The sequence below is a fragment of the Notolabrus celidotus genome, chromosome 3 (assembly GCF_009762535.1).
Source record: "Notolabrus celidotus isolate fNotCel1 chromosome 3, fNotCel1.pri, whole genome shotgun sequence".
NCBI lineage: Eukaryota > Metazoa > Chordata > Actinopteri > Labriformes > Labridae > Notolabrus > Notolabrus celidotus.
In genome coordinates this window covers 8141717-8169491 of record NC_048274.1, presented here as the reverse complement: position 1 = coordinate 8169491, position 27775 = coordinate 8141717, and the positions used below count along the sequence as shown (strand labels likewise).

At 39.0% G+C, this 27775-nt stretch overlaps 2 protein-coding genes across 2 annotated transcripts; both read left to right on the top strand.

The window, feature by feature from the left end:
* Nucleotides 1–415: 415 nt before the first annotated feature.
* Nucleotides 416–14120, top strand: cul4a (cullin 4A). Its single transcript, XM_034680510.1, has 20 exons — nt 416–1083; nt 3341–3456; nt 3765–3868; nt 5587–5656; nt 5739–5812; nt 5896–6058; nt 6144–6233; nt 6330–6412; nt 7684–7751; nt 8158–8276; nt 8363–8555; nt 10318–10422; nt 10564–10674; nt 11048–11133; nt 11267–11374; nt 12298–12411; nt 12496–12601; nt 12693–12865; nt 12985–13137; nt 13222–14120. Exons 1-20 carry the CDS (start codon nt 942–944, stop codon nt 13315–13317), a joined length of 2274 nt encoding a protein of 757 aa, XP_034536401.1. The 5' UTR covers nt 416–941; the 3' UTR covers nt 13318–14120.
* A 2875-nt stretch (nt 14121–16995) lies between these two features.
* On the top strand, nt 16996–27266 carry lamp1a (lysosomal associated membrane protein 1a). The gene is made up of 9 exons (XM_034680499.1): nt 16996–17394; nt 22627–22733; nt 22827–23046; nt 23160–23324; nt 24161–24366; nt 24466–24591; nt 24676–24742; nt 24822–24989; nt 26267–27266. Exons 1-9 carry the CDS (start codon nt 17340–17342, stop codon nt 26404–26406), a joined length of 1254 nt encoding a protein of 417 aa, XP_034536390.1. The 5' UTR covers nt 16996–17339; the 3' UTR covers nt 26407–27266.
* Nucleotides 27267–27775: the final 509 nt, after the last annotated feature.

Below are 27775 nucleotides of genomic sequence, written 5' to 3'. Positions count from 1 at the left end.
TTCCTACCAACAGCAGCTTTAAAGTAGATAAATAAAAAAGGGTAGGAATATGAGTTGAAGGCTAAAAATAATGGGAAAAGCTTGTTATACCAAGATAAGAAATAATAAGGTTAAGGTCTCAAGAAAATAACATAAATTATTTAAATAAAGTACATGAAGTGTCATCTGAAGGCTTCCATATCTGACGTGCAAAGAGGATGTAGCATGTGAGTAACATACAGTTCATTGAAGGGAAAGGCAAGTCACTGCTCGAAACAAAAAAAGAATTAAAACCATACATTTGATAACGTTAAATAGCTTTGAAAAAATAATTTAAAGTTCTTGTGTTAAATAAAGAGCTATACAGTTAAGTGCAATGTCGAGAGAACAGTATTTGACAGTAAAAGTCCAAACTGTCCGTGAACGCACCTCGGCTGTTATCACCCAGGATGCACCTGTCCGACTGAACCGTCTGAGAAAAGCCATTTTGTTGTGCTAGCTAGCTATGTGGGCAAAGAAAGCCACTAATAATATGGGTCTGTTATATCAACGCTAACTATGTCACTGTTATGTGTTAGTTTACTGCTGCAAAATACAATAATGAAATAGGTTGTAAGCCTGCAAGTGTTGAGGACCGGCATGGACTAGCATACGAAGCTGAAGCTAACTGAAGTGTTGTGGGGGAAAAATGGAAGCTAAAGTGTGCTGCAGTTTGTGTTAGCTAGCTCTCTGTTCAGTCAGCTGGCCTTAGTTATGTTGTCTGATTGATCAACCTGAGGTTAGTGGAGTTTGTAAATGTGTTTGGTGTACTTTGAGACTGTCCGTGCTGTAAACCAAAGACTCTTGGTTCAACAAAGAGGCTGTGTAAGAGACAGTAAATAAACAAGGCGACTGAACAATCCAACACTAACTTAGCAAAACACTTGAAGCACACAGCGTTAAGCCAAAGCGCTAATCTGATAATGGCAGAGGACACCCGACAGGACAAGAGAGCCAGCTTCTCTGCTATAACGGAGCACAACACCAACGGGATGGCCAGGACCTCCGCCGTGGCCTCCAGCAAAACTGGGGCTTCAAAGAAATTAGTGATCAAAAATTTCAAAGGTACAGTCCACTGCGTCTTTCCACCACAGCTACACAATCTCACTGCGACAGAGGATGCTACTTTAACTTCATACTTCTTAAGTTTGTTGTTGTTTTTTTAGCATAAAGTGTGAAGTACAACATTATGTGTGCAAGTGTCTGAAACCCAATTTAACAGTGAATGCATCAAAACATTTAACAGCGTTGATTACTTAACCCTCCTGTTATGTTGTGGGTCAAATTGACCCTTTTTTAAAAGTTCATAAAATCCCCCCAAAAAATGTTAAGTATTTTTTGGCTTGGCTTAATAGGTGAAATCATATAAAATCACAGTGGTTCATTTCACATTTCAGGCAATGTATGCCTTCCAAACCAGCTAAATACAGCATTAAAATCTGGGCAGCATGTGACAGAAGAGGTGGTTCGTGTTAATTAATCAACATCACTTCAAAAACAAAATCTGTCATGTAAAACTAAAATATTTATATTTAGGGCTTTCCAATGTACATTGAAACAACATTCATTTTCATTAAAAATTAGTGTTATCCTCATTGATCCATGATCTGTGAGGATTAAAGAACACCATTGCACCAAATATTGATTTAAATGGTTAGTAATGGAGTTAATAATGAGATTTAAAAAATGTTTATTGGGATTTTTGTGGGTTCTGACACTTTTGGATCATTGAATATTCCCTGGGCCATGTTGACACAGAGACAATATTGCTCTTCCTGAGAAACGAACATAACAGGAGGGTTAAAACATGAACACATGAATGAGGCAGCATAATTAGCCCGGTATGTGTACAAACATATTACAATCATATTACTGACTGCACTTAGAGTGAAAAATATCCACGAACGTGATGCAACATTTGAAAAAGATGCCTTTCTTAAAGCTGCAGTGTGTATTATTTACTGCTGCTGTGCTGTGACTAAGTAGAAATAGGATGAACTATTCTGTTGGTTTAATTTGTATTTAAGTGTGTATAGAAGAATTTGTATTTATGGTTAGAAACGTGACAAATTGAGAATCATACGTCCTTGAAGGCCATCATTGCTCTCACTGATCCCGAGATGTTGCTAAATATTCCTGTTTCTACACACTGTACCATTAAAACACATCATATTTTTTTACTTTATTGATAATTTTGCTCTGGAAAACATACAGGACATCCTAACAATACTGATTTAACAGCAAACAAACAAACAAACAAACAAACACATCAGCAGCTGTGAAAAAAACAAAATCAACAATAATAATAATGATAATGTTAATAAGTCAGAACTACACTTTAAGTGAGGGGCTTCCATGGCAGCAACATATGAGTTTTATATGGGTGTGACTTAAAATGTAAAAATAATCTGACTTCATTTTTTCCTGTGTTAGAAAAAAGTAACAATTATATGGAACCAAGTCTTAATTTATGTCGATCATTACTTTTACTTTTTATAAAAGTGTCACTTCATTTTTTTTAATTTTTTTTCAAAGATCAGTTTATTTGAATTTTTACACATTATATACAGAAAATCAATTTAAACAAGTGATGTTTTTATTGTATGAGAAAAAAAAAGTGAATTGATGAAGCTAATTATAAATGATAAGAATTTTAAAGTAAATAAAGAAGAAAACAAATACAATAAATGAATAGGTTAATATTCAATAAATAAATAAGTACAAAAGGTAAAAAACAATAATAATAATAATGATAATAACACAAAATTAACAATAATGATAATAACAAAAAAAACACAAAACTGAAAAATAAAAAGTATGTGACTATTTGAAGACTGGTCACAAGAAAAGCAGCTGGGCCCCTGACATGTCGACAGATAACAGGACACGCAGCGACATGGCACGGCAGGCTGTAGGGCACTTTTGGATCTACTAAAATAGTTCCTCCCAGAGTGAAAAAAATGTCTTACATATTCACGTGTTCAGCCAGAATGTTTTTGTTTTTGTAAAAAATCTGTGTTTACTTTTTCACCTGAGGGTCCAAAGTGTAAGATTCAGAAATCACTACTTCATAGGTCATGTGAGGTTATTCCAATAATAATCATGGACAATTATATATTTAAACTGTCACCTCAAGCATCCACATACTGTATAACCAGTACTTCCTGTAGCAGATGATTACAGAAACTGGTTGAAGAAATGTAATTTTGCTTGATGTACAACCTTTACATTTGTGTGAATCATAATATCTTTCTGTCCACATGATGTTTTCTTAATTTTTTGTGGCAAATTAACTAACTTTGTCTCTGGCTTTTTGTAACAGACAGGCCAAAACTAGCGGAGAACTACACCGAGGACACATGGCTAAAACTAAGAGATGCAGTCGGTGCCATCCAGAACAGCACCTCCATCAAGTACAACCTGGAGGAGCTCTATCAGGTGTGTGCTCTTTCTTTTAGCCACCAGCATGTCAAGTCTTCTTTTTTCATTTGAAGCAATATCTGACTGTTAAAGAGTTGATACAAGACAAAACATGACTACCACACATGCAGTATAGTTGCACTTTTGATTTAAAAAGTGGTTTTATAATGGTCAAAACAGTGGCTCATTAAAAATAACATTTCTATAGTTAGCAGGACATTTCTGATCCTTTTTGAAATGGAGACAAAGTGTAAGTCGTGTTTCTTGTGTCGTTTTGTCTTTGAGTCAAATTGTGAAACTGTCTCTTTCCTCTGTTTCTGTAAAAGGCGGTGGAGAACCTCTGTTCTTATAAAGTCTCCCCCACGCTGTACAAGCAGCTCCGGCAGGTCTGTGAAGATCACGTGCAGGCCCAGATCAACCAGTTTAGAGAATATCCTTTTTTTATATATTATTATCAAAGACCCAACATCAAGACAGGATAAGATCCAGTCCCATCTTACAGACAGGACTCAGTCTGATCTCATCTTAATCTACCATGAGCAGAGCACTTTGCAGCATTTAGCAAGTTACAGTGGCAAGGACTCCCTTTAACAGGCAGAAACCTCCAGCAGGACCAGACTCATGTTAGACACACATCTGCTGAGACCATGTTGGAGAGAGGGATAGAGGGAGATGAAGAGAGAGAGATGATAGAGGTGAGATGGATAGTAGAAGTTGTAGCAGCTGGAGTCTGGAACGTCCACAGCAGCAGGCCGTCTACGGCAGAGATCCAGAGGAACCTACGAGACAAGGGATTTCAGGGACTCCAGAAAGGTCTACGGTTAGTAACTTTAATGGGACAGGAAGAGTTCAAGTATGTGCCAGGCTGATCAGTCAGTTCCCCTGACAGTCTAAGCCTATAGCAGCATAACTAAGAGCTGGTCCAAGCCTGATCCAGCTCTAACTATAAGCTTTATCAAAAAGGAAAGTTTGAAGCCTACTCTTAAAAGTAGAGAGGGGGTCTGCCTCCAGGACCCTGACTGTTCTTACATGCTTCTCCTCAGTATGAGCCTCCGTCTTTAAGGACTCAGCTCTGGGTCTGCTTTTAAACTCTGCTCAGAGGAGTCCTGGCTCTGGCGTCTTGCTGGTGTTGTTGCAGTCTGTTCTCACAAGGGGTCAACAAACCACCAGTTAGGGAGTAATACTTTATATTTCCATCAGTGTCTGTGACTGACAGATGGAGCACAGACACTTGATTGTACTACAAAGCAGTATGAAGTCACTCATTGGCAAAAATCAACAATCATAAACAAGCTTATAGAAGGAACTGAGCTTGTTTATTTATAATTGTTAAACTGGATTTATTAAGCTGCTTTACCGGCTTTGTTTAAGCGGGCTGGTTTTCTGAATGAAATTAGAATATAGAGTTTGAAGTCAGACCAGTTTGTTGGTACATGTGGCCTTCCAGCAGCATATTGTGATGTTATATCTGTAATATACAGTATATATATATATATTTTTTTTTCAAAGCTCAGTTTATTTGAATTTTTACACATTATGTACAAAAGATCAACTTAAAAAAATTCAGGCAATTATGTTTTTCTTTTGAGAAACATTAAAAAAATCAAATAAAATCGATAAATCAGGGAGTAAGATAAATAGTAAGACATTTGTCATTGCCCATAGAACAGGAGTGCGTATACAGGCTGTACATGTACCCATATTACAAATTACATGCATGTATATTATACAAGGCATACAACTCCCAAACATGTATGCTGAATGACTTGAAAACAAATATAAGTAGGTAGATAAGTGAATAAATTAATAAATTCATTAAAAAAAATGTTAATAATTAAAAATAGAAAAATAAGAAGAGGAAAAAACGAAAAGTAATAATGAAAATAAAATAAAACCAGTACGGTAATATTCAAAAAAAGAGAGAAAATTAATAAATATGAAGGGCAAAAATAGTGCAAATAATCATTTTAACAATAGAAAATAGAAAATAAATACATACATAGAGAAGAGAAGAGAAGAAAAAGAGAATAATAATGAATCAAAATAAATGAGTTAATATTTAAAAAATGGAAAATAAATAAATAAATGAATACAAAGTTTTGATTTCATGACGTGAGTGCAGATTTTTTTCCTTAACGTTGAGTTCACAGAGTCTCTGGACAACCTTTCCTTCCTGAAGCGAATGAATCGCTGCTGGCAGGACCACTGCAGGCAAACGGTGAGCATGTCTTTACAAGTTTTTCACATTTCAAAATGCCATGCGGACATGAGAGTTAAAGTCTTTACTTTTAATTTCCTAGATAATGATCCGAAGTATCTTCCTCTTCCTGGATCGTACTTACGTGCTGCAGAACTCCCTGCTTCCCTCCATCTGGTAAAATGATGCTTCACTTGAATGATTCTGTCTGTTACGGTTGATCTTAAATAATGTACTGATGGTATGCGTATCTTTTGTAGGGACACTGGGTTGGAGCTGTTTCGTACACATATCGTGAGCGACAGCGGCGTTCAGAAGCGCACGGTGGACGGCATTTTGGAGCAGATAGAACTTGAAAGAAATGGAGAGACAATAGACCGCAGTCTGCTCAGGAGTCTACTAGGCATGCTGTCAGACCTACAGGTATGTGATCACCTGTTTCAAAAGACTTGTAAGTACATTAAATAAAACAGTTTCAGCCTCCTGACCGTCTGACCCTTCTGCTCAGGTTTACAAAGATTCCTTCGAGGAGAGATTTCTGATTGAGACCAATCGCCTGTATGCAGCAGAAGGACAACGACTGATGCAGGAAAGAGATGTGAGTGAGGCTTTTAAAGGATGTATGCGTTAGTTTGTCATGCATTAAGTTATCCAGCTGTGACCTGCTCTGCATGTGTGTTTGTGTTGAGTCCAGGTGCCTGAGTACCTGCACCACGTGGCTCGTCGGTTGGAGGAGGAGAATGATCGTATTTTGAGCTACCTCGACCAGAGCACCCAGTAATTATCTTTTTACTATTCATGTTGTTATCTTTGCTACAATCAAACTTCATAAAAGATAATAAATGTGGATTGCAAGTGATTGTTTTTTGACAGTTATATTACAGTTGCATCACGTTGACTACTTCCAATCTAGTCCACAGTATTATGATTATTAATTGTTGAGCAACTTCTTTTTCCCTGTTTGTTAAAATATTCTATATTTATCTCCCTCCGCCTCCTTTAAAAACTCATCATTTAATTGTGCTTCTCTTTACTCCCTTATATCAATAACAACTTTTTTTCTCGTAGTTTTAGGGATGCTAATTTTAAATATTCTCTGTGATCGATCTTTGGAAATGTTTATGATCAGTTATCAATTAATCATTAATAAAAAGTTGATGTTTCCTGTGACAAAAAACAATACCAAAAGTGTTTTTCCACTGCAACACAATGTATTGAATAGCTACGAATCTTATAAATTTGTAAAAAATGTTAAAATGCTGAACATGTGGAGCAGGCTCTTAAAAATAATCTCAGCAGACATATCGTCATATTAAGTGAAGGCTCAGAGTACAACATGTGTGTATCCTGCAACAAGAGAAATGAACAGAAACATATTTCAGACGCACAGTGTTTCTCATTGACAAAAATCTGCATGTGGTCAAGTGTTAGTCGGGAGCACAACTGGGTTATAATCAGTCCGGTGGCAGAGAACACGCTCAGACGGCTCTGATGTTTCTGATCTGCAGATATATTAACGTGCCAGCAACAACAAAGCCATCCCAGTGGTCTGTTGGTTTTGTATCCAAAATACAGAAATGTCCTGTGTTGAGTTCTCGACCTTCGTGTTAATGTCGCTATCGATAGTTGTTGTGTATCTATCGCTCCCCTTTAAAAAAGCATTCGTGGACAGCTGTCGCACAGCCGCATCCTCCAGCTGGGCGTCTCCTCTGAGTGCACCTTTAGCTGCTGATTCACACCCAAACATAAACGTAAACATTCCCTTTTAGCTGAATATGAGACCACGTGATGTTTGTTCCACGTGATAGAAATTTGAAAACTAAAAAAGCATCTTCAAGTATGTTCTTAACAATTAATTAATAATAAATGAATAATTGTTAACATCCCTGGTTTTTAACACATGATCTTTGAGTAGCATAACTTTTCAATAATTGATAGACAAATATGAAAAAGTATCTGAAAGTTTGAAGGAATCTTGAAAGGAGGTCATTAGATCAAAAATCTGATACATTTTCTAACCTTTCCTCTCAAATCTGGTTATTTCACAGGAAACCCCTCATTACTTGTGTTGAAAAACAACTGTTAGGAGAACACATGACTGCAATGCTACAAAAAGGTACGTCTGCGTGACCTGGTGAGAGTCCCAGCATTAGAGGTTGTGTTTGTGCTTATTCTTCACTTAATCCTGGCTACAGAAAAAATATGACACACTCCCTCTGTAAAGTGGTGTCATGAAAAGAGTTCAGTTTGAGTCTGTAATGAATGTTTTTAAAGTTATATTTTTTGGGGGCATTTTTTGCCTTTTGATGTATAGGACAGCTGAAGAGAGACAGGAAATATGGGGAGTAGAGAGAGGGGGAGGACATGCAGTAAATGGTCGAGGCTGGAACAAAACCTGCGACCTCTGCAATGAGGGCTTTAGCCTCTGTATATGGGGCGCGTGCTTAGACCGCTAGGCCAACGGCGCCCCATGAGTGTTTTTGATTATAAAAGCATCAAAATGTGTGTTGTGTTTGTTCCAGGTCTTAGCACCCTGCTGGATGAGAACCGAGTGACTGAGCTGTCCCTCCTGTACCAGCTGTTCAGCAAAGTAAAGGGAGGACTTCCCACACTGCTTCAGTTCTGGAGGGATTACATAAAGGTACATATACATCACAACAATACTACAAAGAAACCTTTTATTTCTCCTGCATGGTTACCCATTGTTGAAACTCTCTCTTGTCTCAGTCTTTCGGCGGAGAGATCGTCTGCACTCCGGAAAAAGACAAGGACATGGTGCAGGAGCTGCTGGACTTCAAGGACAAGATGGACAACGTGGCGCAGAACTGCTTCACACGGAATGAGGGATTCATTAACGCCATGAAGGAGGCTTTTGAGACATTCATCAACAAGAGGCCCAACAAACCTGCAGAACTTATTGGTGGGTCAGATAAAAGCAAAACATCACATGGGGGGTTGAATGATCCAGTGTGATTCCATTCGATACGGTTCAAATTGATAATTGAATCCCAAGTTAGCTGAGTAAAGACATAAAGACAATCTGTCTTTCAATATAACTTTTCAGACTCAGTCGACTGCACAGGCAATGCCGGGTGTCTGACAGAAAAATGAAACTTTTGGTTTAACGAACACACATCTTTGCTCTTTTGGACATCTAACTTCTTTGACTTTGCAAAGCTCTGCAACCAAGTACAACTACTTATTTTTCCAAGTGACCAAAATTAGATCCATAAAAGTAGAGGAAAACAAACATGCATGACAGAACTTATTGTAACGAATCAATTCAAGACATCATTTCTCTCTTCTCATAATTTCTGTCACTTATGTTAAAAAATGTTCAATTCCTATCCTTCACACTCAGTTTAATGTTGCCTGCTCGGTATCTTGTAACTCAGATTTAACTTGTCACAAAGCCCTCACCCCAACGACAAAGTAAGGCTATGAACCTGAGAAACAAACAGGCCATAGATGTTGTGATAACCACAGACTTCCCTGAGAGGTGTTTAATGCAGGTGGCTGCTTGAGCTGCTTGCTAATTCTAAAATCAGCACAGTGTTCGTTATGAGGCCTGAAGGTAGTCTAAAGAGTCTGGCAGACCACAGTGTGCAGAACAAACCTCACCACTGCTTTCAAATCGGGCCATCAAGCCTGATATGTTTCTATACCCAAAAAGGTTAATCAGGTCTGACACCGTATGTTAAAATAAGACAGTACTTGTTACTATACCAGTGTGTTTTGACTACAAACTTCCTGCAGTCTTCTTCAGAAGAGTCACGTGATGTTGTTGTGATGCTCTCAGAGGATTTATAGAGGTTTGATCGACCTACCTGAAACGGCAGGACGACCACGCCCCCAGATGTCCAGGTGTGTGACAGCCAAGCGGCAACCTCCGGTCTAAAAATATGAGTCCAATGCGGAAGTGCTAAAAACTGCCAGCGGTCTGAGATGGCTGATTTCGAATGTTCTTGGTCCACTGTTTGTGCATGCTCAACATGCTTCTTTCTTACTCTCTTTTCTGTGTTCCTTTTTCGCCGATGTATGTTTTGTTGCAGGAGAGGAGTTTCAGAAATGACGTTGCTCTTTCTTTCAGGGTCAGTTTGGTCCTTTGGATGAATCAGTAACTGTCTCAGTTTGATGTTTGGCTTTACAGGAGTGCTTTTTCACCGTTCTTTGGATCCTATCTGACGTGTGGAAGAGTGACCATTGCTAGATTTTCTTTTTTTCTACTTTTTTATGTCCTTTTATCAACTTCTCTCCGTACTTCTTTTTGTGTCTTGTCCATCTTTTTCTTTTTTCCTGTCAGTCCATCTTGTCTGCTATGTTTGCCCGATTGTATAAAGTCCTTACTCTGGAAATTGTGTGGGCTGTGGGGTGATCTGAGGTATTAAAGAAGACTGCAGGAAGTTTGTATTCGAAGGAAAAAAGAAAAACACACTGGTCTAATAACAAGACCTGTCTTACTATGTTTCTATGTCATTTATAACAGTCCAAGGTGATGCACTCAGATCTAACATCAGCTCACTAACTGATTCAGATCTGTGAATCTTGACACCCCTCTTGTGTGTATATGCATTTCTAGTATTGCACATTTTAAGTATGTACATGTTAGTCCTCATGAATGTAGTCTTTGGTTATTTCCATCAGCTGATAACAGCCTGTCTTGTCCATTCCTCACCTTTCAGCTAAATACGTGGACTCTAAATTAAGAGCGGGGAACAAGGAAGCTACAGAGGAGGAGCTGGAGCGAATCCTGGACAAGATAATGATAATCTTCAGATTCATTCATGGTCAGTCAAACCTGTACACACATACATGTCTGCGTCGGTGCAGTTGATACGTTTGTTTGCTTTCTGGGTCAGATAGTCAGTCACCACCATCACGCTTGTTATACGCCTGTAACAAGCCCTCCTCTGTTTTTCTCCCTTCAGGGAAAGATGTGTTTGAAGCTTTTTATAAGAAGGACTTGGCCAAACGTCTGCTGGTCGGAAAGAGTGCTTCTGTTGATGCTGAGAAGTCGATGCTCTCCAAGCTCAAACATGGTGAGTCTCTGGTCCATTGTTTTATATTTTATGAAGCAAGTTTTTATTAATGAGAATCAGGAAGTAGCTCAGCAGCTAAGTCAGTGTGATCCCAACAAAGATGGAAGAAGTTTCTTTGACTTGTCCTTCTATGTACTGTGATCACATTCTGTTTTGATGATGCCTATAATTGGAGAGTGTAACGCTTTACAAAACACTCAGAATTACTTGTGTTGAAGTTCCCCCCTTGACCTTCTCTTTCACACCACAGTGCATAAAGTATCTCCACATTTTAAAAGGTGTAGATCTGAATCAGAAGCAGCCCGTCACATATGCATGTGTGAACTGTGAGAGGAAGTTAAGTGTGATAATCTGCGGTTTTCACATTTTTCAGAGTGCGGAGCAGCTTTTACCAGCAAGTTAGAGGGGATGTTTAAGGACATGGAGCTTTCCAAAGACATTATGATCCAGTTCAAACAGGTTTGTGCAACATGAAACATGCATGGGTTCACTATAACAGTTATAACAGTTTGTGGGTGTATACAACTGTACTGCGTCATTAATAACATGTTCATGCATCATCTTAAACTTGATTTTTGTTTGTTTTTATCAGTACATACAGAACCAGAGTGAGCCAAGCAACATAGAACTTACAGTCAACATCCTCACCATGGGCTACTGGCCTTCATACACACCCATGGAGGTGCACCTCCCCCCAGAGGTGAGCAGGACTCAGTCTGATCTCATCTTAATCCACCATGAGCAGAGCACTTTGCAGCATTTAGCAAGTTACAGTGGCAAAGACAAACTTCCTTTAACAGGCAGAAACCTCCAGCAGGACCAGACTCATGTTAGAAACACATCTGCTGAGACCGTGTTGGAGAGAGGGAGAGAGGGAGATGAAGAGAGAGAGATGATAGTGGTGAGACGGATAGTAGTAGTTTAGCAGCTAGAGTCTGGCACGTCCGCAGCAGCAGAGATCCAGAAGAACCTACGAGACAAGGGAGCTCAGGGACTCCAGAAAGGTTTATGGTTAGTGACTTTAATGGGACAGGAAGAGTTGAAGTAAGTGACAGGCAGAGAGAGGAGAGAGAGAGGGAAAGACAGGATCCCAGTGTCAGTTCTCCCCGCCATCTAAGCCTATAGCAGCATAACTGAGAGCTGGTCTGAACCTGAGTCAGCTCTGACAGTAAGCATTATCAAAAACGGAAGTTTGAAGCCTCCTCTCAAAAGTAGAGAGGGTGTCTCCCTCCTGGACTCACACTGTTTGATAACTCCAAAAGAGAGGGGCCTGAAAACTGAAGGCTCAACCTCCCTCACTACTTTTAGAGACTGTAGGTACAATGAGCAGGCCTACATATGTTGGATCGTAGTGTTCAAGAGGAGTAATAGGGCACTATGAGCTCTTTAACACACAAACAATCTCAGCCTGTAGCAGCATAGCTAAGACCTGGTCCAAGCTTGAGCCAGCCCTAACTATAAGCTTTATCAAAATGAAAGTTTTAATATAAAAATAGACATTAAGACACTGGGGCTTACTTATTTAGAAGTAGGTGAAGTAGGTGATGGATCAACTACTGAGCCTTTACAGTCTGTGTTCAGGAAGATCTTAACACCAGTTTCATCTCTGTGCTGTGTTTATAGATGGTTAAACTCCAAGAGGTGTTTAAGCTGTTCTATCTGGGGAAGCACAGCGGCAGGAAGCTGCAGTGGCAGCCCACACTGGGCCATGCTGTACTAAAGGCAGAGTTTAAAGAGGTAAGGTTACGGCAGTGCTTCTGTACAAATTGGCAGGAGTAAACATCAGAGCTGAACAAGACATAACTGCTGTCTCTCCTGCAGGGTAAGAAGGAGCTGCAGGTCTCTCTGTTCCAGACGCTGGTGCTGCTGATGTTTACGGAGGGCGAAGAGTTCAGCATGGAGGAGATCCGCACGGCCACCGGCATAGGTTAGCCCCGTCTTTAGATATGCAGTATGACTAATCTGTTGTTGTAGAGGAAGCAAGCGTGAAACCTAATACTGTGTCTCATTCTGCACAGAGGAGGGAGAGCTCAAGCGCACGCTGCAGTCTCTGGCCTGCGGAAAGGCCCGGGTCCTTAACAAGAACCCCCGAGGGAAAGATGTGGAGGATGGGGACCGGTTCAATTTCAACAACGACTTCAAACACAAACTGTTTCGCATCAAGATCAACCAGATCCAAATGAAGGAAACGGTAAAAGAAAAACATTTCTACATTTCACACAATCCTTTTTAACTTTATGACACATGACAGTGCAGAAACTTTAATTCTGCATAAGCAGGGTTCTAAATCTTTAAAACTGATCCTTACAGGTAGAGGAGCAGGTGAGCACCACAGAGCGTGTGTTCCAGGACAGGCAGTATCAGATTGATGCAGCTGTGGTGCGCATCATGAAGATGAGGAAGACCCTCAGTCACAACCTGCTGGTGTCAGAGCTCTATAACCAGCTGAAGTTCCCAGTCAAGGTGAGATATCTGAATCATCTCGTTATATTTATTTAAAGCATGCACACGAATCCTGCAGACTCTCATTGTCCGTCCTCTCCACAGCCGGGCGATCTGAAAAAGCGCATCGAGTCCCTCATAGACAGAGACTACATGGAACGTGACAAGGAGACTCCTAACCAGTACCACTATGTTGCCTGAAGGGGAGCCACTGTTACAGCCATGCTTTCCTCACAGCAAGCGTACAGCTGGCTGCCCCCCAAAATACACAGCATCACAGCCCTTCAGCCCCCCAGACTTTCCTCTGGTGCTCATCTTTCCCTCCATTCACGAGCCTGGATGCAGCGTCCAGATCACACAGAGCTCAAGAGACAAGAGAGAGACTTGGCCGAACTGTTCCCACTGCGTTATCTTTAGTGGGAGGGGGCTGGAGGAGCGACCCAGGTTTTTGATGGTTGGTTTATGTGACTTACAAATCTGCTAATGCAAAACTCAACTGAAAATAACTTAGCACTTTCCCTCTAATCTGTTTTTTTTTCTTGCTCCTCGGGATTGGGATATTTTTTTTTCTCCATCAAGTTCTAAGATCACTTATTTTCTACTATAGCTGGTTTGTCTTGAGTTTTAAGTTTTTTGTTTTATTTTTTGATCAGGTCGTATCCTTATGAATGGCTTCATCAACTGCTCGGTGTAAACCTGATTGGTGGGTTGCTTGTTTTGGCTGATAAACAGCTGTTGAGGACATTAAAAGATGTGAGAAAAGACTTGAGGGATGAAGTGAAGTCTGGGATGGACATGTTTGGGTCAGGGGGGAGGGTTCATTGCTTGTGACACAGAAGCTGATTTACACGAAGGTAAGCCACTTGGGTATTTCTTTGGGTACCTTATATGTTTTGACCAAAATGTCCAAATGTCCAATGTTATGTGCTGACGTTTTTGTAGATCAGATTGTATTCTATGTAAGAGTGAGAAAAGTGAACCTGAATAAATGGATATTTAATGATTTACTGGGTGATTTGTAGATAACCAGCTGGTGACACAGTGTCCTGTTGCCTCCCTCAGCTGGAGCTTGCTGCATGGATTACACCAACATCAAGACAGGATAAGATCCAGTTCCATCTTACAGACAGGACTCAGTCTGATCTCATCTTGATCCACCATGAGCAGAGCACTTTGCAGCATTCAGCAAGTCACAGTGGCGAGGACAAACTTCCTTTAACAGGCAGAAACCTCGAGCAGGACCAGACTCATGTTAGACACACATCTGCTGAGACCATGTTGGGGAAAGGGAGAGGAAGAAGAGAGAGAGATGATAGTGGTGAGACAGATAGTAGTAGTTGTAGCAGCTGGAGTCTTGCACGTCCACAGCAGCAGGCCGTCTACGGCAGAGATCCAGAGGAACCTACGAGACAAGGAAGCTCAGGAACTCCAGAAAGGTCTATGGTTAGTAACTTTAATGGGACAGGAAGAGTTAAAGAAAGAGACAGGCAGACAGACAGAGGAGAGAGAGGGAAAGACAGGATCCCAGTGTGGCAGTCTAAGCCTAAAGCAGCATAACTAGAGGTGGTCCAAGCTTGAGCCTGCTCTAACTATAAGCCTCATCGAAAAGGAAAGTTTAAAGCCTACTCTTAATACCTACTACTTAAGCCTACTACTTTTAATATATCCTCAAAAATCTAGCTTACATTTAATTTGAAAGGAGAAAAGAAAAGTTTAGAAACATCAAACACTGACTACTTATTATCTGCAAACCAAATACAAAGTATCAAAGTACTCTAATTGTAGTGGTGTCACTTTATTAGGTGCTGTTGCTTGGTAATGGTGTAATAGCTTTTCAAGCAACATCCAACCACACTGACCATCAACTCCCTGTTTCTAATCTAGTTTTATAAATTGAATCTTAGTTAAACAAACCTCAATGGAATAATGTGAGTTTGGGAAAGTGATTTTTGTCAAATTAAAGCGTCAAAAATTGAATTTCTGACATATTTTCCATCCTTCTCCTGTTTGTCTCACTCAGATTGATACAATTTGTTTGTGTTTCCACATGTTGAGCTTTAATAGAAACAAAAAGTAGATCTTCAAATTTAAGATACTCATCTTTTGTGAATAAGCACTTTCCCCTTTTATAGATTTTTAATATTTCAAGTTACTGGAAGATGGAAGTGAAAACAAAAAGAGTGTTTCTTGTTACTTTCACTATAACAGCAGAAAAGTACAGCCTCTCTTACACCATGCAGTCTGCAACGGGTCGATTCCTGACAATGTGCTCTCATTCAAAGACAAAAAATGCATGAAGTTTGTTTCAAAGCGTGACTGAACTATGCAAGGGGAATGTGGTGGGGTCCTGATAAGTCTTGTACAGCAGCATTTAAGCAGCCCCTGCGTTCCTTCTGGGGTTTTACACACCCTCGTGAATTGATGAAGGTGTCAGCTGACTACTAGCCACTCATGCACTTTCAGCCTGCACATCAGTGTGTAAGTGTGTGTGTGTGTGTGTGTGTGTGTGTGTGGACTCACATGCTACCTTCCCTTTTTACAGTAAACTCTGCTGTGCTCCACTTCATACATTTTATACATACCATTTAATTTATCTTGTGCATGCTAGGTAGATATTTCAGGAATGTTGTGGTCCTAGAACCAACTGTATGATGAAATCATCAATCTATTCTTTTCAGAGGTTCCTCTGCCTGGAATCTGCTCCCCACTAACATGAGAATGATCAAAATCAAAAAATGTACTTTTAAAAAGTCACTCAAAAAATGCTGATGAGTTTCTCATTGAAATGATGTAATCACTGTTTTGAAACGCTTTGTTTTATTCATTTTAGGGCCATGTGTTTGTTACAATGTTGTTTTTGTTTCCATTATTTTGTTGTTTAATGCAACTCATCATTTATTCGCTCAGATACTTTGTTTATTTTTCATTTTCATTTTTGATTTGCTGCTATAGCATTTTTGTTTTACGGATAATGTGTGATTTTAAATAACTGTTTGATTTATTTTAATTTTTTTTTAAATGCTTTATTGATAGTTTTTTATTTTACAAACAAGAACATTTATTCCCTACATCCACCCAACCACCCATATTACCCACCCACCCTAAACCTAGAGACAAGAGTGACAAGAATGAAAAATAAATAAATAAATAAATAAACAACACACAAAAAAAAACAATAATGTAATTATTTTTCTTATTTTTTTTTTTGTTGTGTGGACCCCAGGAAGATACTGTGGAAGCTAATGGGGATCCAAATAAAGAATAAAGAATAAATAAAGTTCACTCTTTCATGATCAGAAATCCACTGTATTTAGAATTAGAATATACAGTTGTGCTCATAAGTTTACATACCCTGGCAGAATTTGTGCCAGAATATGAATGATAAGAGAAAAACTTTTTTTTCACTCATGGTTAGTGGTTGGGTGAAGCCATTTATTGTCAAACAACTGTGTACTCTTTTTATATCATAATAATAACAACAGAAACTACCCAAGAAATCCTACATTCTGCCAGGGTGTGTAGACTTATGAGCACAACTATATATATTGAATGCTAATAAAGACAGCAATCCTCTTTCATGACATCCTAATTACAAGTAATTCATTTGCTTTGACATAACTCACAACTGTGAGTCACTTCATTGTAATGTTATTCCTGGAAGGGCACTACTTTTCCTCTCTGGGGTCTCTTTTCACCCTGCTGGCATCACCCACCCTCGTCTATTTAGACTTATATAAGTCTGCACGACCTCAAATATATATTAAAACTCATCTTCTTTTAAAACAACATAAATCAAATCTGCAGTTCCCCCTCAGTTGTGCACATTTATGTCATTTTGTTTTCATTACAGAGGACAGTTCATAAAGTAATGCCTTGAATGAAGGAGGTGGGGAGCAGCTTCACGTGACTGGAGCTCTGACTGCTCCCCGTTCACATGACGTGAAGAGACTAGTGAGGCTGTGACCGACATCTAACCGCGTTTATCTGCCCTTTTTTTTAACAGGACACGCTTAAAGACGGCTGGATGTTCCTTTAAGCTTTCTTTAGAGAGTAAATTAAAACCGGAAGAGCCTCGATTTACGATTTACGACTAACGGGTTCGTGAAGTCAAGTGTGCGGGGAGAAGATCCCACCTGCGCCTGCAGCGGTAACGCACCGGTGTGTCTCTCAGTCCGGGCTTGTTTTTCTGCCCTCTTTGGTGAAATACTCTTCAATCTAACAAGATGAAGCTCTCACACGCTCTGTCCGTGCTCATCATCGCCTGGTTGACGGTAATCGGTGAGTGTTCTACGGTTTAAAGCCTTTAATCATCGTTGTTACGGCTCGGGCTCGACCCATAAATCATAACCGTTAGTTGGTTAGTCGTGACGTCACTGCTGTCCATTCTAACAAGTGAGGTTGTTACTGTTAGCTAGGTTGTTAAAGTTAGCATTAGCCAGGTGTTTTACTACTTTACCTGGAGCATGAGGCTGCTCAGTCACATGTTGGCGTTGAGATCCAACCAAGATTGATCAGGTCCATTCAGACAATCTGTTGATCAATGTTTTAGATTCCCAAAAAGCCTACTTAAAGCTACTGTGAGGAGTTTTTAGCTAGTTGCGAAACAGACTGAAATTATTAGAGATGTATCTTTAAGACCTAAAATAGCCATTAACAATATTTACTAGAGGTGTAGTTACTTCTAAATCCTTGTTTTTAATGTTTGAAACCACTGGCAGGGGGGTAGGTGTCAGGCCAGGTTATTTTTCTTTACCTGGTGCACGAGGCTGCTCAGTCACATGTTGGTGTTGAGATCGACTCAAGAATGTCCATTTAGGTGATCTATTGATCAATGTTTTAGCTTCCCAAGAAGCCTCTTTAATCACATTCTGCAGTATACTTTAAAGCTGCTGTGAGGAGTTTTTAGCTTGTTGCGAAACAGACTGAAATTAATATTGATGCATCTTTAAGACGGAAAATAGCCATTAACAGTGTTTACTAGAGGTGTAGTTATTTCTAAATCCTTGTTTTCAATGTTTGAAACCACTGGCAGGAGGGTAGGTGTCAGGCCAAGGCCTTTTTCTTTACCTGTAGCATGAGGCTGCTCAGTCACATGTTGGCATTGAGATAGAACCTGTGATGGAATTCAGCAACAAACTGGACACTGGACACAGAAGACTCAGGAGACTCGGACGGCTTACGTTGAAATAGTTTATGTAGACCTTGATCAAGGAGAAATAACATAACAGTACACAGGCAGGAGAGTGCAGTGCAATGCCAAGTCAGTTCTGACAGACAAAACCCTTGGCATGGTATTTATTCCCTCTGAAGACGACACTAAAGTTAGATAACCATGTTTGGACAATAGGAGCACAACAAGTAGGAAGAAGACCTGTGCTCTAGTTCTGGAGACAGTAAGTCGGCCATAACACATAGATAAAGACAGGAGCAGGGGGAGAGACCTTGACTACTACCCTGACACTATCTCGCCCGTCACAGACGACATAGGAAACAAGTTACTCTAAACATGACATTTAGACTGAAAGAATACAATAGTTAAACATTCTTAGATACATATATATAAGACTATGAAAATTCCACGACAGTAGGGATGAAACCATAGACTGTATAAATAATGGACGTAGTATCCATGACGTCACCCGTCTGTTTCTGAAAAGCTTTTTTGAAGCTGATCGGCGGTGGCAGCCATATTTGAAATGCTGAACTCAACCTAACGGCTGTTGAGCTAGTGTGAGGTAAAGAGGCATGCTTTGAGCCTCCTAGCCAACAGCTACAGGGTTCCCGCCTGTCAGTCAAGTCAGTCATGCCCTTAAATGGGCAAAACTCGGAATCTTAATATCTTCTGAGCTGTCGCGTTAGAAAAGTGTGTGCCGATAGGGAAGTTAGCTATTCAGACTGAAGCCATTTTTTTAAACAGGCTGTAAACATGTTTATTTCTGCTGTAAAGATCGTCTTTTTTGTATGGGTGTGTATGTGGTTTCTGGTGTTTCTGCAGCCAGACTCTAGTGGATGCTCAACGAACTGCAAGCTCATAACACTGTCATGTGTGGCTTCATATTTTGAGACCGGTGGTTGCCGCTTGGATGGGACATGATTTTCAAATAATTGAATAGTTGTTCACTTGTTTAAAAATGAAGAGTTAATGCAAATATTGTCGCATTTTAAAAGTACAATTTGTCATCGTTTTCACCGGTGGCTGGTTGTAATACAGAATTCCTGCCAGACAGTGGCGATAGAGAGTTTTAAAGCTGTTTTGAAGTAACAGGAGGAAGAGAATGCTAACTGCATGAAATAGCAAAAGAAGAAGAAAACATTAGCGACAGTCGCTGCAAATATGTGTGTCGTGGTGTGAGACTGCAAACACTGAGCATGGCTGTAAAATGTAAACATACACGCCACCATGCTGCGTCACAGAAACATCGACGTAAAGATCGAGACGGACACCGCCAGTGCTCGTTACTAGCAGTACCTTGATTCCGAATAATCAAACAAACCAAAGTTCCTCACTGGAGCTTTAAGCTAGCTGTCTGTTAGCAATGATGCTGTTTACAGTCTACAAAAGATCACAGGAGGACACACCTCCCTTTGGTATGGAGCTAAAGTAATATATGACATATCTATGATTTAGCTAAGCTGTAATTAAGGCCAGGTGATAAGATGTGTAGGAGGTTGATAAGGACTTTGAGAACTTTAAAAATCCAAAGGTTAGATTCCCACGTGTGGCGTTTTCTCTTCTCTTCTATTTTAAAGCTCTTGTTTTGTTAATGGACCCCGTTGACCCCTTTGTTGTGTCATTGGAGAGCTTCACATGACTGGGATGATGTTTTTTTGTTGGCACACAGGTCATTAGGGGCCTACTGACGGTGTGAGTTTATCAGCATTTTAATCTCCCTGACCACACACACACACACACACACACACACACACAAACACACACACACACAAACACACACACACAAACACACACACACACACACACACACACACACACACATACACACACACACAGGCTGCTGACAGAGTGAAAGCCCCAAGTTTAGCTGCAGCTCGAGTACTTGGATTATGTTTTAATGTAACCTAAGTCAGTCGTTCAGTTTTGTTTCTAACTCTGCAGGACGCTGAACATTTCTGCAGGAGACTCTGAACACCAGCATTCCCACCCGTCACAGAGAACATTGTGGGATACGTCACCGTACTGTCTAACGCTGCTATCCGAGGCCAGATATACACTCAGAGTCATGCAGCCTCAGATTGCAGTGTTGTGCAAACTGTCTGCCGTGTGTTTACATGGGGAACAGAGAGGTGACATTCAGGTCAAGTTTCAGTACGGCAGCAAAAGAGAGAGTGTGTGTGTGGTTTACCCCGCACAGGAGAACTGAGCCTTTCCCAATGAGATCAATGTGTCAGTGGAGAGAGCTCAAGAGGAGGGGGAGCGCTCCGTTGGTCGGTCGGTTGTGTAATAAGCGAGCTGCTAAATTATCAACACAAACAAACAACTGAATAAATCTGTTAATAAGGAATATAATCTGGCAATCTGCATTTATAAGTAGCAACATTCAATTACAGAAATCCTTCTTAGCAGGAAAAGTGTTTGTTTAAAGTGTGTTTGACTCACAGCTTTATTTATTTGTGGACTGCGGCATAAATAGATATTCGGAGTAGCGTTTATTTTATTGCACACACACACACACTTGACAACACAGAAGTTTGACGCAACAGAATCCAGAAGTGAAACAATATCCCTGTGCATATATCTCCGTCTCTTCTGTCTCTATCTCTTTATAGATGTTTATTCTGGGAAGTGTGAAGCAAACAGTACATTTCCTGTATTGCATAAATGAAGAACATTTTTTCAGGATATTGGTTATAGAGTTGATTAGCACACGAGTCGTGAAATACAACAGCTTCTAAACAAAAGGTCTGAGAGTTATTCTCTCACACAGGAGCACTGACAGCAGCAGTGAGTTGGCAGTTTCCGTAGCATAAAGGTATTAATAGCCTACCATGAAAATGTGAAAGTTGCCAGGTTGGCGTAGTCGGGTAGTGCTTCGTGGTTATTCAGTTCAGGGAAGGTTTGGCTTCACACCTGGTGTACTTGGAGTAAAACAACAGCTTTAATTTTTTCCCTACATTTTCTTCAATGTACAATTTTGCATTTATTTTATTATTTATTTTTTTAAACTAAGAAACATGTTTTTTAAGTCTGATAGATTTTCTTATGTGCTATTTTTTTAACTTAATTTTAATTTTAAATTATTTTAATTAAGAAAGGCACTATATATATGATACATCTTGTTATCATTTTTTAAATTATAATGTTTATTATTATTGTTATTATTTAAGGCATATGTTTAGCAATTTAACTCACAGTTGTATAAAAACAATTGGAATATTCCGGTACGAGGTACAGGTACAAGAGGGCTGTGAGTTTCTCCTTCATATATTAAACATATTTAGAAAATACTTTGATTATTCCATCTGTTTACATGCCTTTGATCTGTAACTGTTCAAGCTATTGGCTCTTTATCTCTGTCAACAGAGAGTCTACCGCCCTCTGCCGGTGGCTCATGTGAACTGCATGGCTGTTAATGTAGGACATAACATCATGTGACACAAGTGGTTGTGTTGTTCTAATCCTCTGTTATCATTTATATTCGTGCAGGAGTTTTTATCTTACAGGAAGTCATATCAAAACAAGGACATCAAGATAATGAATACTTTCACAACATCAGGGCGTGTGTTTTTATTTATAAAGAGTGAAGTTAGCTCCATAAAGCAAACTTAACTGTAACTGATTTGTATGACTAGGCATGTTTATTGAATGACATTGTGGAATCGTTTTAGTATTTAGTTATAACACAGAACACTTAATAATAATTATCATTTCATGCATTAGAAATGAATGTAGTGAAAGATAGTTGAAAAAAGTGTTGTTCCACATTATTTTTTATTTTTCACAATTTTTTAATTCATTTTTGAATATTTAACATTTAACATTCTGCACACAGTCCCCTAAAGAATAAGAAAATAATTTAAAAATACAGACTCTGAATTTTTCTTTTTTTAAAATATTTGTTTGTATTTTAAAATATTTTTTAAATTAATATTTAAACCTATTATAATTAAATTTTTTTACAGATACAGTCCCTTTAAAAGAATCAATAAAATCAAATTTAAAAATACAGAATTACAGAATTATACAGAAATTCCGATTTTTTTAAAAATATTTTCTTAAATTAAAGAAATATGTTAATTAAAATTAATTTTAATTAACAAAGCCCCCCTAAAATAATTGATAAAAAATGATTTAGAAATGCAGACTTTTAAAACATTTTTTATTAATTTAACTTAAATTTTGAACGTATAACAATTAGCATTTTAAAGACATATTCCTTCTCAAAGAATAAAACAATTACATAATTGTAAAATACAGACTCTGTCAAAGGGAATAAAAGAAGAAGTAGTTGCCTGTCATTCTGACATCATGACTCACTGTGTTCTCCTCTTCAGGTCACACTCAGGCCGTTACTCTGGAGGTGAAAACAGGGAACTCCACCTGCATCAAGGCCGAGCTCTCTGCCTCCTTCTCCATCACATACAACACCTCCACTAGCACGGTATGCACAGTGACAGCAGCACTCTCATTAACACTGCTCTTATTGATCGTATCTCTTAATGAACACCGGTTATATTTCCCGTCTCTTCTCCAGAAAACAGCTAAGTTCTTTCTGCCAGACTCCTCCATGGTCGATGCAAGCAGCAGCTCGTGTGGCACAGACTCCAGCTCACCGTGGCTGGTGGTCGTGTTTGGACCCGGCCATGCTCTGGGGCTCGGCTTCTCAACCAACGGGAGTCTGTACAGTGTTGCTAACCTGACGCTGCAGTACAACCTCAGCGATACGTTGATCTTCCCTGATGCAGGCAGTTCGGGTGAGGACAAATCCAATAACAAACTCTAGTCCAGTCCAGTCCACGGCATGCTGATGTTTAATATTTCTGCAGTTTTATACAGCAAACTAAATTCTTTATGTTTGTTTCTTTAGATGTGGTCACAGTTGTGTCATCTTCAGTTGGCATTTGGGCAACGATGAACACCACCTACCGCTGTGAGAGCCCCTCCAATTTCAGCGTTGGTGGAGGAGCATCCGTCACCTTCTCTGGCATGAGGCTGGAGGCGTACATGCCACAAAATGACCTGAGTGCAACAGGTGCTGACCCTAACTGTGTGTTTGTTCATAAAAGTGCTGCTTGACTTGTTTGTTTACAGGTGACCAGAGAGCTTTCTGTTCTTATGCCCCTAAACTCTAAACTCTGCCTCTGGAAATCAAAACGGCGAGCTCTCTGGGTGTTTTTAAAAGTAAACTTAAGTCTTACCTTTTAATCTGGCTTTTTAACTTGGAGTAATTTACTTTAGGCCCTGGACTGCATTATTATCATTATTAAAAAAGAATTGGCATCGTTTTTTAAACTTATTTTATTCTACCTTATTTTTTTACTTTTTTAATTATATATTTGCATGTACTCTGATTTTATTTTATTTTTGTTTTGTAGTTATTTAATTTTTCTGATATTTCTCTGATCTTATTATATTGTTTTAGTGTGGTGATTTTTTTTCTTATATTTATCTGATTGTATTTTATTGAATTTATTGCAATGGTTTTAATTTTCTGATAATGTATCTCATTTTTTTTAATTAAAATTATTGTAATTATTTTATTTTATTTTTCTGATATTTCTCAGATTTTGTGATTATTGTTTTTTTGTGATTACTGATTTAATTGAACTGTTATTTCTCTGATTTTTTAACGATTTTTTTGTAATGGTTTTATTTTATTCTTCTGATATTCCTTTGATTTATTTGATTGATTTTATTGCTATGATTTTTTTTTATTGCAGTGATTTTATTTTTCTGATATTTCTCAGATTTTATTGTATTCATTTTATTATAATTATTTTATCTTATTTTGAAGTATTTCATATTACTTTCCTCTACCTTGTTTCCGTTTTGTATCATTTTACCATCTTATCATTCGTCTTGTTGCAGAGAGTGTATGTACGGCAGATCAAGCCATTACCACAGCTCCACCCACCACTGCCGCTCCTACAACGACCCCAGTGGCTCCACCAAGCCCTCCAGGAACACCTGAACGGGGCACCTACTCTGTAAACAACATCAACGGCTCCGTGTGTCTCCTGGCTCGGATGGGACTGCAGCTCAACGTTTCCTACTTCTCTCTATCCCAGAATAAGGTAAAAGAGAGATTTACACCTCAAAGTAAAATAATGAATACATCACTTCCTGTTCTGTGTGACGTAACACAATGAAAACACTTTTCTCTTTGTTTCTAGACGGTCACAGAATTAGTGAATCTGAGTCCCAATGAGACCAGTGTATCAGGATCATGTGAACCCAGCAGTGCTTCCTTGGTTTTAACACAAGAACAAGTCACCACACTCAGCCTCACCTTCACCCTGGTACATTCACACTTTCTCCTCCATGAATGTTTGTGTTACATTTTTGCTCCTCTGTGTTAATGAAGCCCTCTCTTTCATCCACAGAACTCCACAAGCAACAGGTATCACCTCAGTGGGATTACTCTGCTTGCTAACTGGTCTGATATGACGGGTATGTCGATGTTTCTTGTTATCTTGACTCTGCATTCTGTAAATCAAAGACGTGCTGACCCACCCGCCTCTCTCTGCAGCTCCTTTCTGGGCCAGTAACACAAGTCTGGACTACCTGAGGAGCACACTGGGCCGCTCATACATGTGCAACGCGGAGCAAACTCTGGCTGTGGTGCCGACTTTCTCTCTCAACACGTTCAGAGTGCAGGTGCAGCCCTTTGAGGTCACTACAAACCAGTTTGCTACAGGTAACCAGGCTTTCTCTCATCCTCTCTGCTGCTTTTTATCACAACTTCTCTTCACTTGTAGAAGAGAATGAAGTTCTCTGCAGGATTATTGAGGTAAAGAAGCTTAATTTAATTCATAGTTACTATTGCAGGTTATAAATGTAGTTTTACATAAGAGAAATATGCAGATTTAAAGGAACAGTTTGACTTTTTTGGAGCTGTGCTTCCTCAAGGATAGAAGTGATGCCACTGTGGATCTTAACAAACACTGGAAGAGGAGTGTGTGACTTCCCTTTAAACCACATTCTTAAAATAAAACTTTTTTTGTGTCAATATTGTTCCTACATAAAAAACATTTCTTATAGGTTCAAACCACTTTGAAAAAAAAAAAAAAAAAGTTTAGTTTTTTAACTGTTGTTAACCTCCCCCCTTATAAGAACATACAGAGAATAAAAATATAAACATGTAGAAATATTAAAAATAAATAAACACTATGTTTAAGAGTATGAGATGCTTATAAGGACAGGTTGTTAAATGCAAATGAAGATGTCACCAAACAGTTCATTTTGATGATGATGATATTATTCACATATCATCATCATAATCATAAAAAAAAATACAAAAATAAAATTAAAAAAGTCAAAATAAATAGATTTGAATAAGTAGGCAGAATAAAAAATACTTAAAAAAACAAATATATATAAAGAATAAAACATATTAAATAAAATATATATTCTTAAACATATATATATATATATATATATATATATATATATATATATATATATATATATATATATATATATATATATATATATTTATAATTTTTATTCTGCCTACTCATCCTAACGTATTTATTTGTTTTTGACTTTTTTAATTTAATTTTTATTTTTGTGATTCTGATGCCACGAGAATATCATCATAATCTATATATACTTTGTTTGGTGATACCTGTATTACCACTTATCAACCTTTCATATGTTTTAAAATAAGTTAAATGCTCTATTTCTCTTTGTCTGGGTTGTTTCAGCCGTTAATAAGAATGTTCAAACTATTTAAAGAGTGAGGTTTTGGACGGGCCTCAAACAGTCCTGAATCAAAAAGGCCAATGTTTCCAGAATCAATAATCCCTCTATTCAACATTTCAAAAGGACATTTGAGCGCTGACTGTGGTCGGCTATGATTAAACATGGTCACACCAGACTGGCCCCACTGTGGAAATACAAAGACATCGACATGTCCAGGTCAAAAAGTCTACAAAATATTTCACATCTTCTCTCTTCTCTTCCTGTTTCCAGCGGAGGAGTGTCAGATAGACCAAACACAGATGCTGATCCCGATCATCGTTGGAGCAGCTCTTGCCGGCTTGGTGCTCATCGTCCTCATCGCTTATCTGATCGGCAGGAAGAGGAGCCACGCTGGATACCAAACCATCTGAACTGACTCTTAACTTTTAACTAAAACCTGCAGACCGGAGCGCGGAGGTGAACCTGAGTGTGTGAGTGAGTGAATGGAAGCAGTTGCTGCTCTGTGGTGAGTGCATGCTATTTCTGCATACCATGTGTGACCTCCAGATATTTTATTTTCACTTTCTCTTTGAGATGATTAGAAGCCAAAGATCTGCAAACCTTAGTCCGTGTGAAGGTCCAGATGGTGTCTGAGAGGATGGAGGCAGTTTGAGCTGCTGTAGCACGTTCACCATCAGCTGTTCTCTTCTTGAACTGCTGTTTATCGTCATGTTCAGTAATTATTTATGAAGAATCTTGTGACCCATGTGTTTACAGAAGCAGAGGGAGCGTCTGATAAACAGCACAAACAACTTTTTTAGTCCAAACAGATCAAACAGCTCGTCCACTGTTGGTCAGAAGATGTTTTCCTAAGCCCGCTCATGCCCACTGCAAGTTTCTATAAGCCTCCTGAGCTTCATAATCCCAGCGACTCCAAGAAAAGGGAAATTAATATGTATCCTTTCTCATCATGTTCCTCCACAGACGAGAGCCTGAGCTGACCCGGTAATGAAATCCAGCTTGCTCAGCATGGTCCTGATTCTGTATTAAAAATGTGGACTGCTGCTCTCAGGCTAAAGACACAGGGCCGCTCCGGTAACTCAAATTGTATTTATCAATACGAGTGAAAACATGCATGGGTAAACTTTCTATCCCTGCTTTCTCCCCACTTTCTGGAAATACATGTAGATATGAACCGTTGATTTGAGCTTTTATTTTTTGAGAGGATGGTTTGAACTCGTTTTCTATTATGCATCTGACTGAAAGTTAATAAAAGTCTTACAATTCCAGAGTTGTTTAGTTTTCATTGAGCTGTTTCACTTATTTGTAAACATGCTGTCTGATCTGAGCAGAGCGGGATTAGTAGTTCTCGAGGTAACTTCAGTACTACAAAGATGGTTCACTCCTTACCCTGGATAGATCAGTAGTTACTCATGCTGAACTCCTATAGGCTGTTTTTAAAACCGCTGTTCCATTGTATCTGTTCTGTAGGATGCTGGGTCAGGCATTGCTAGATTTCCGGTTTCAGACAGCGGAAGTGAACAACGACCAAGCTGATCCCGAAACTGCTTCTGTAGCATTACTTATGATTTAAAAAGTTAAGAAGTGGTTTATATGGAATTTAATCATTTTCACAGCACATAATATCATATACGGAAAAGAAGGAGAAGCAGAACGTTGGCGCTGTGCATTGTAGGAAACAATACGTGAGGCAGGCTGTTTTTGAAACCTCCTACTGTAGTAGAAGTACGTACTGATTTGGCAAAAATTCAGTATGTAGTAAGTGAACAAGAGCAAAAC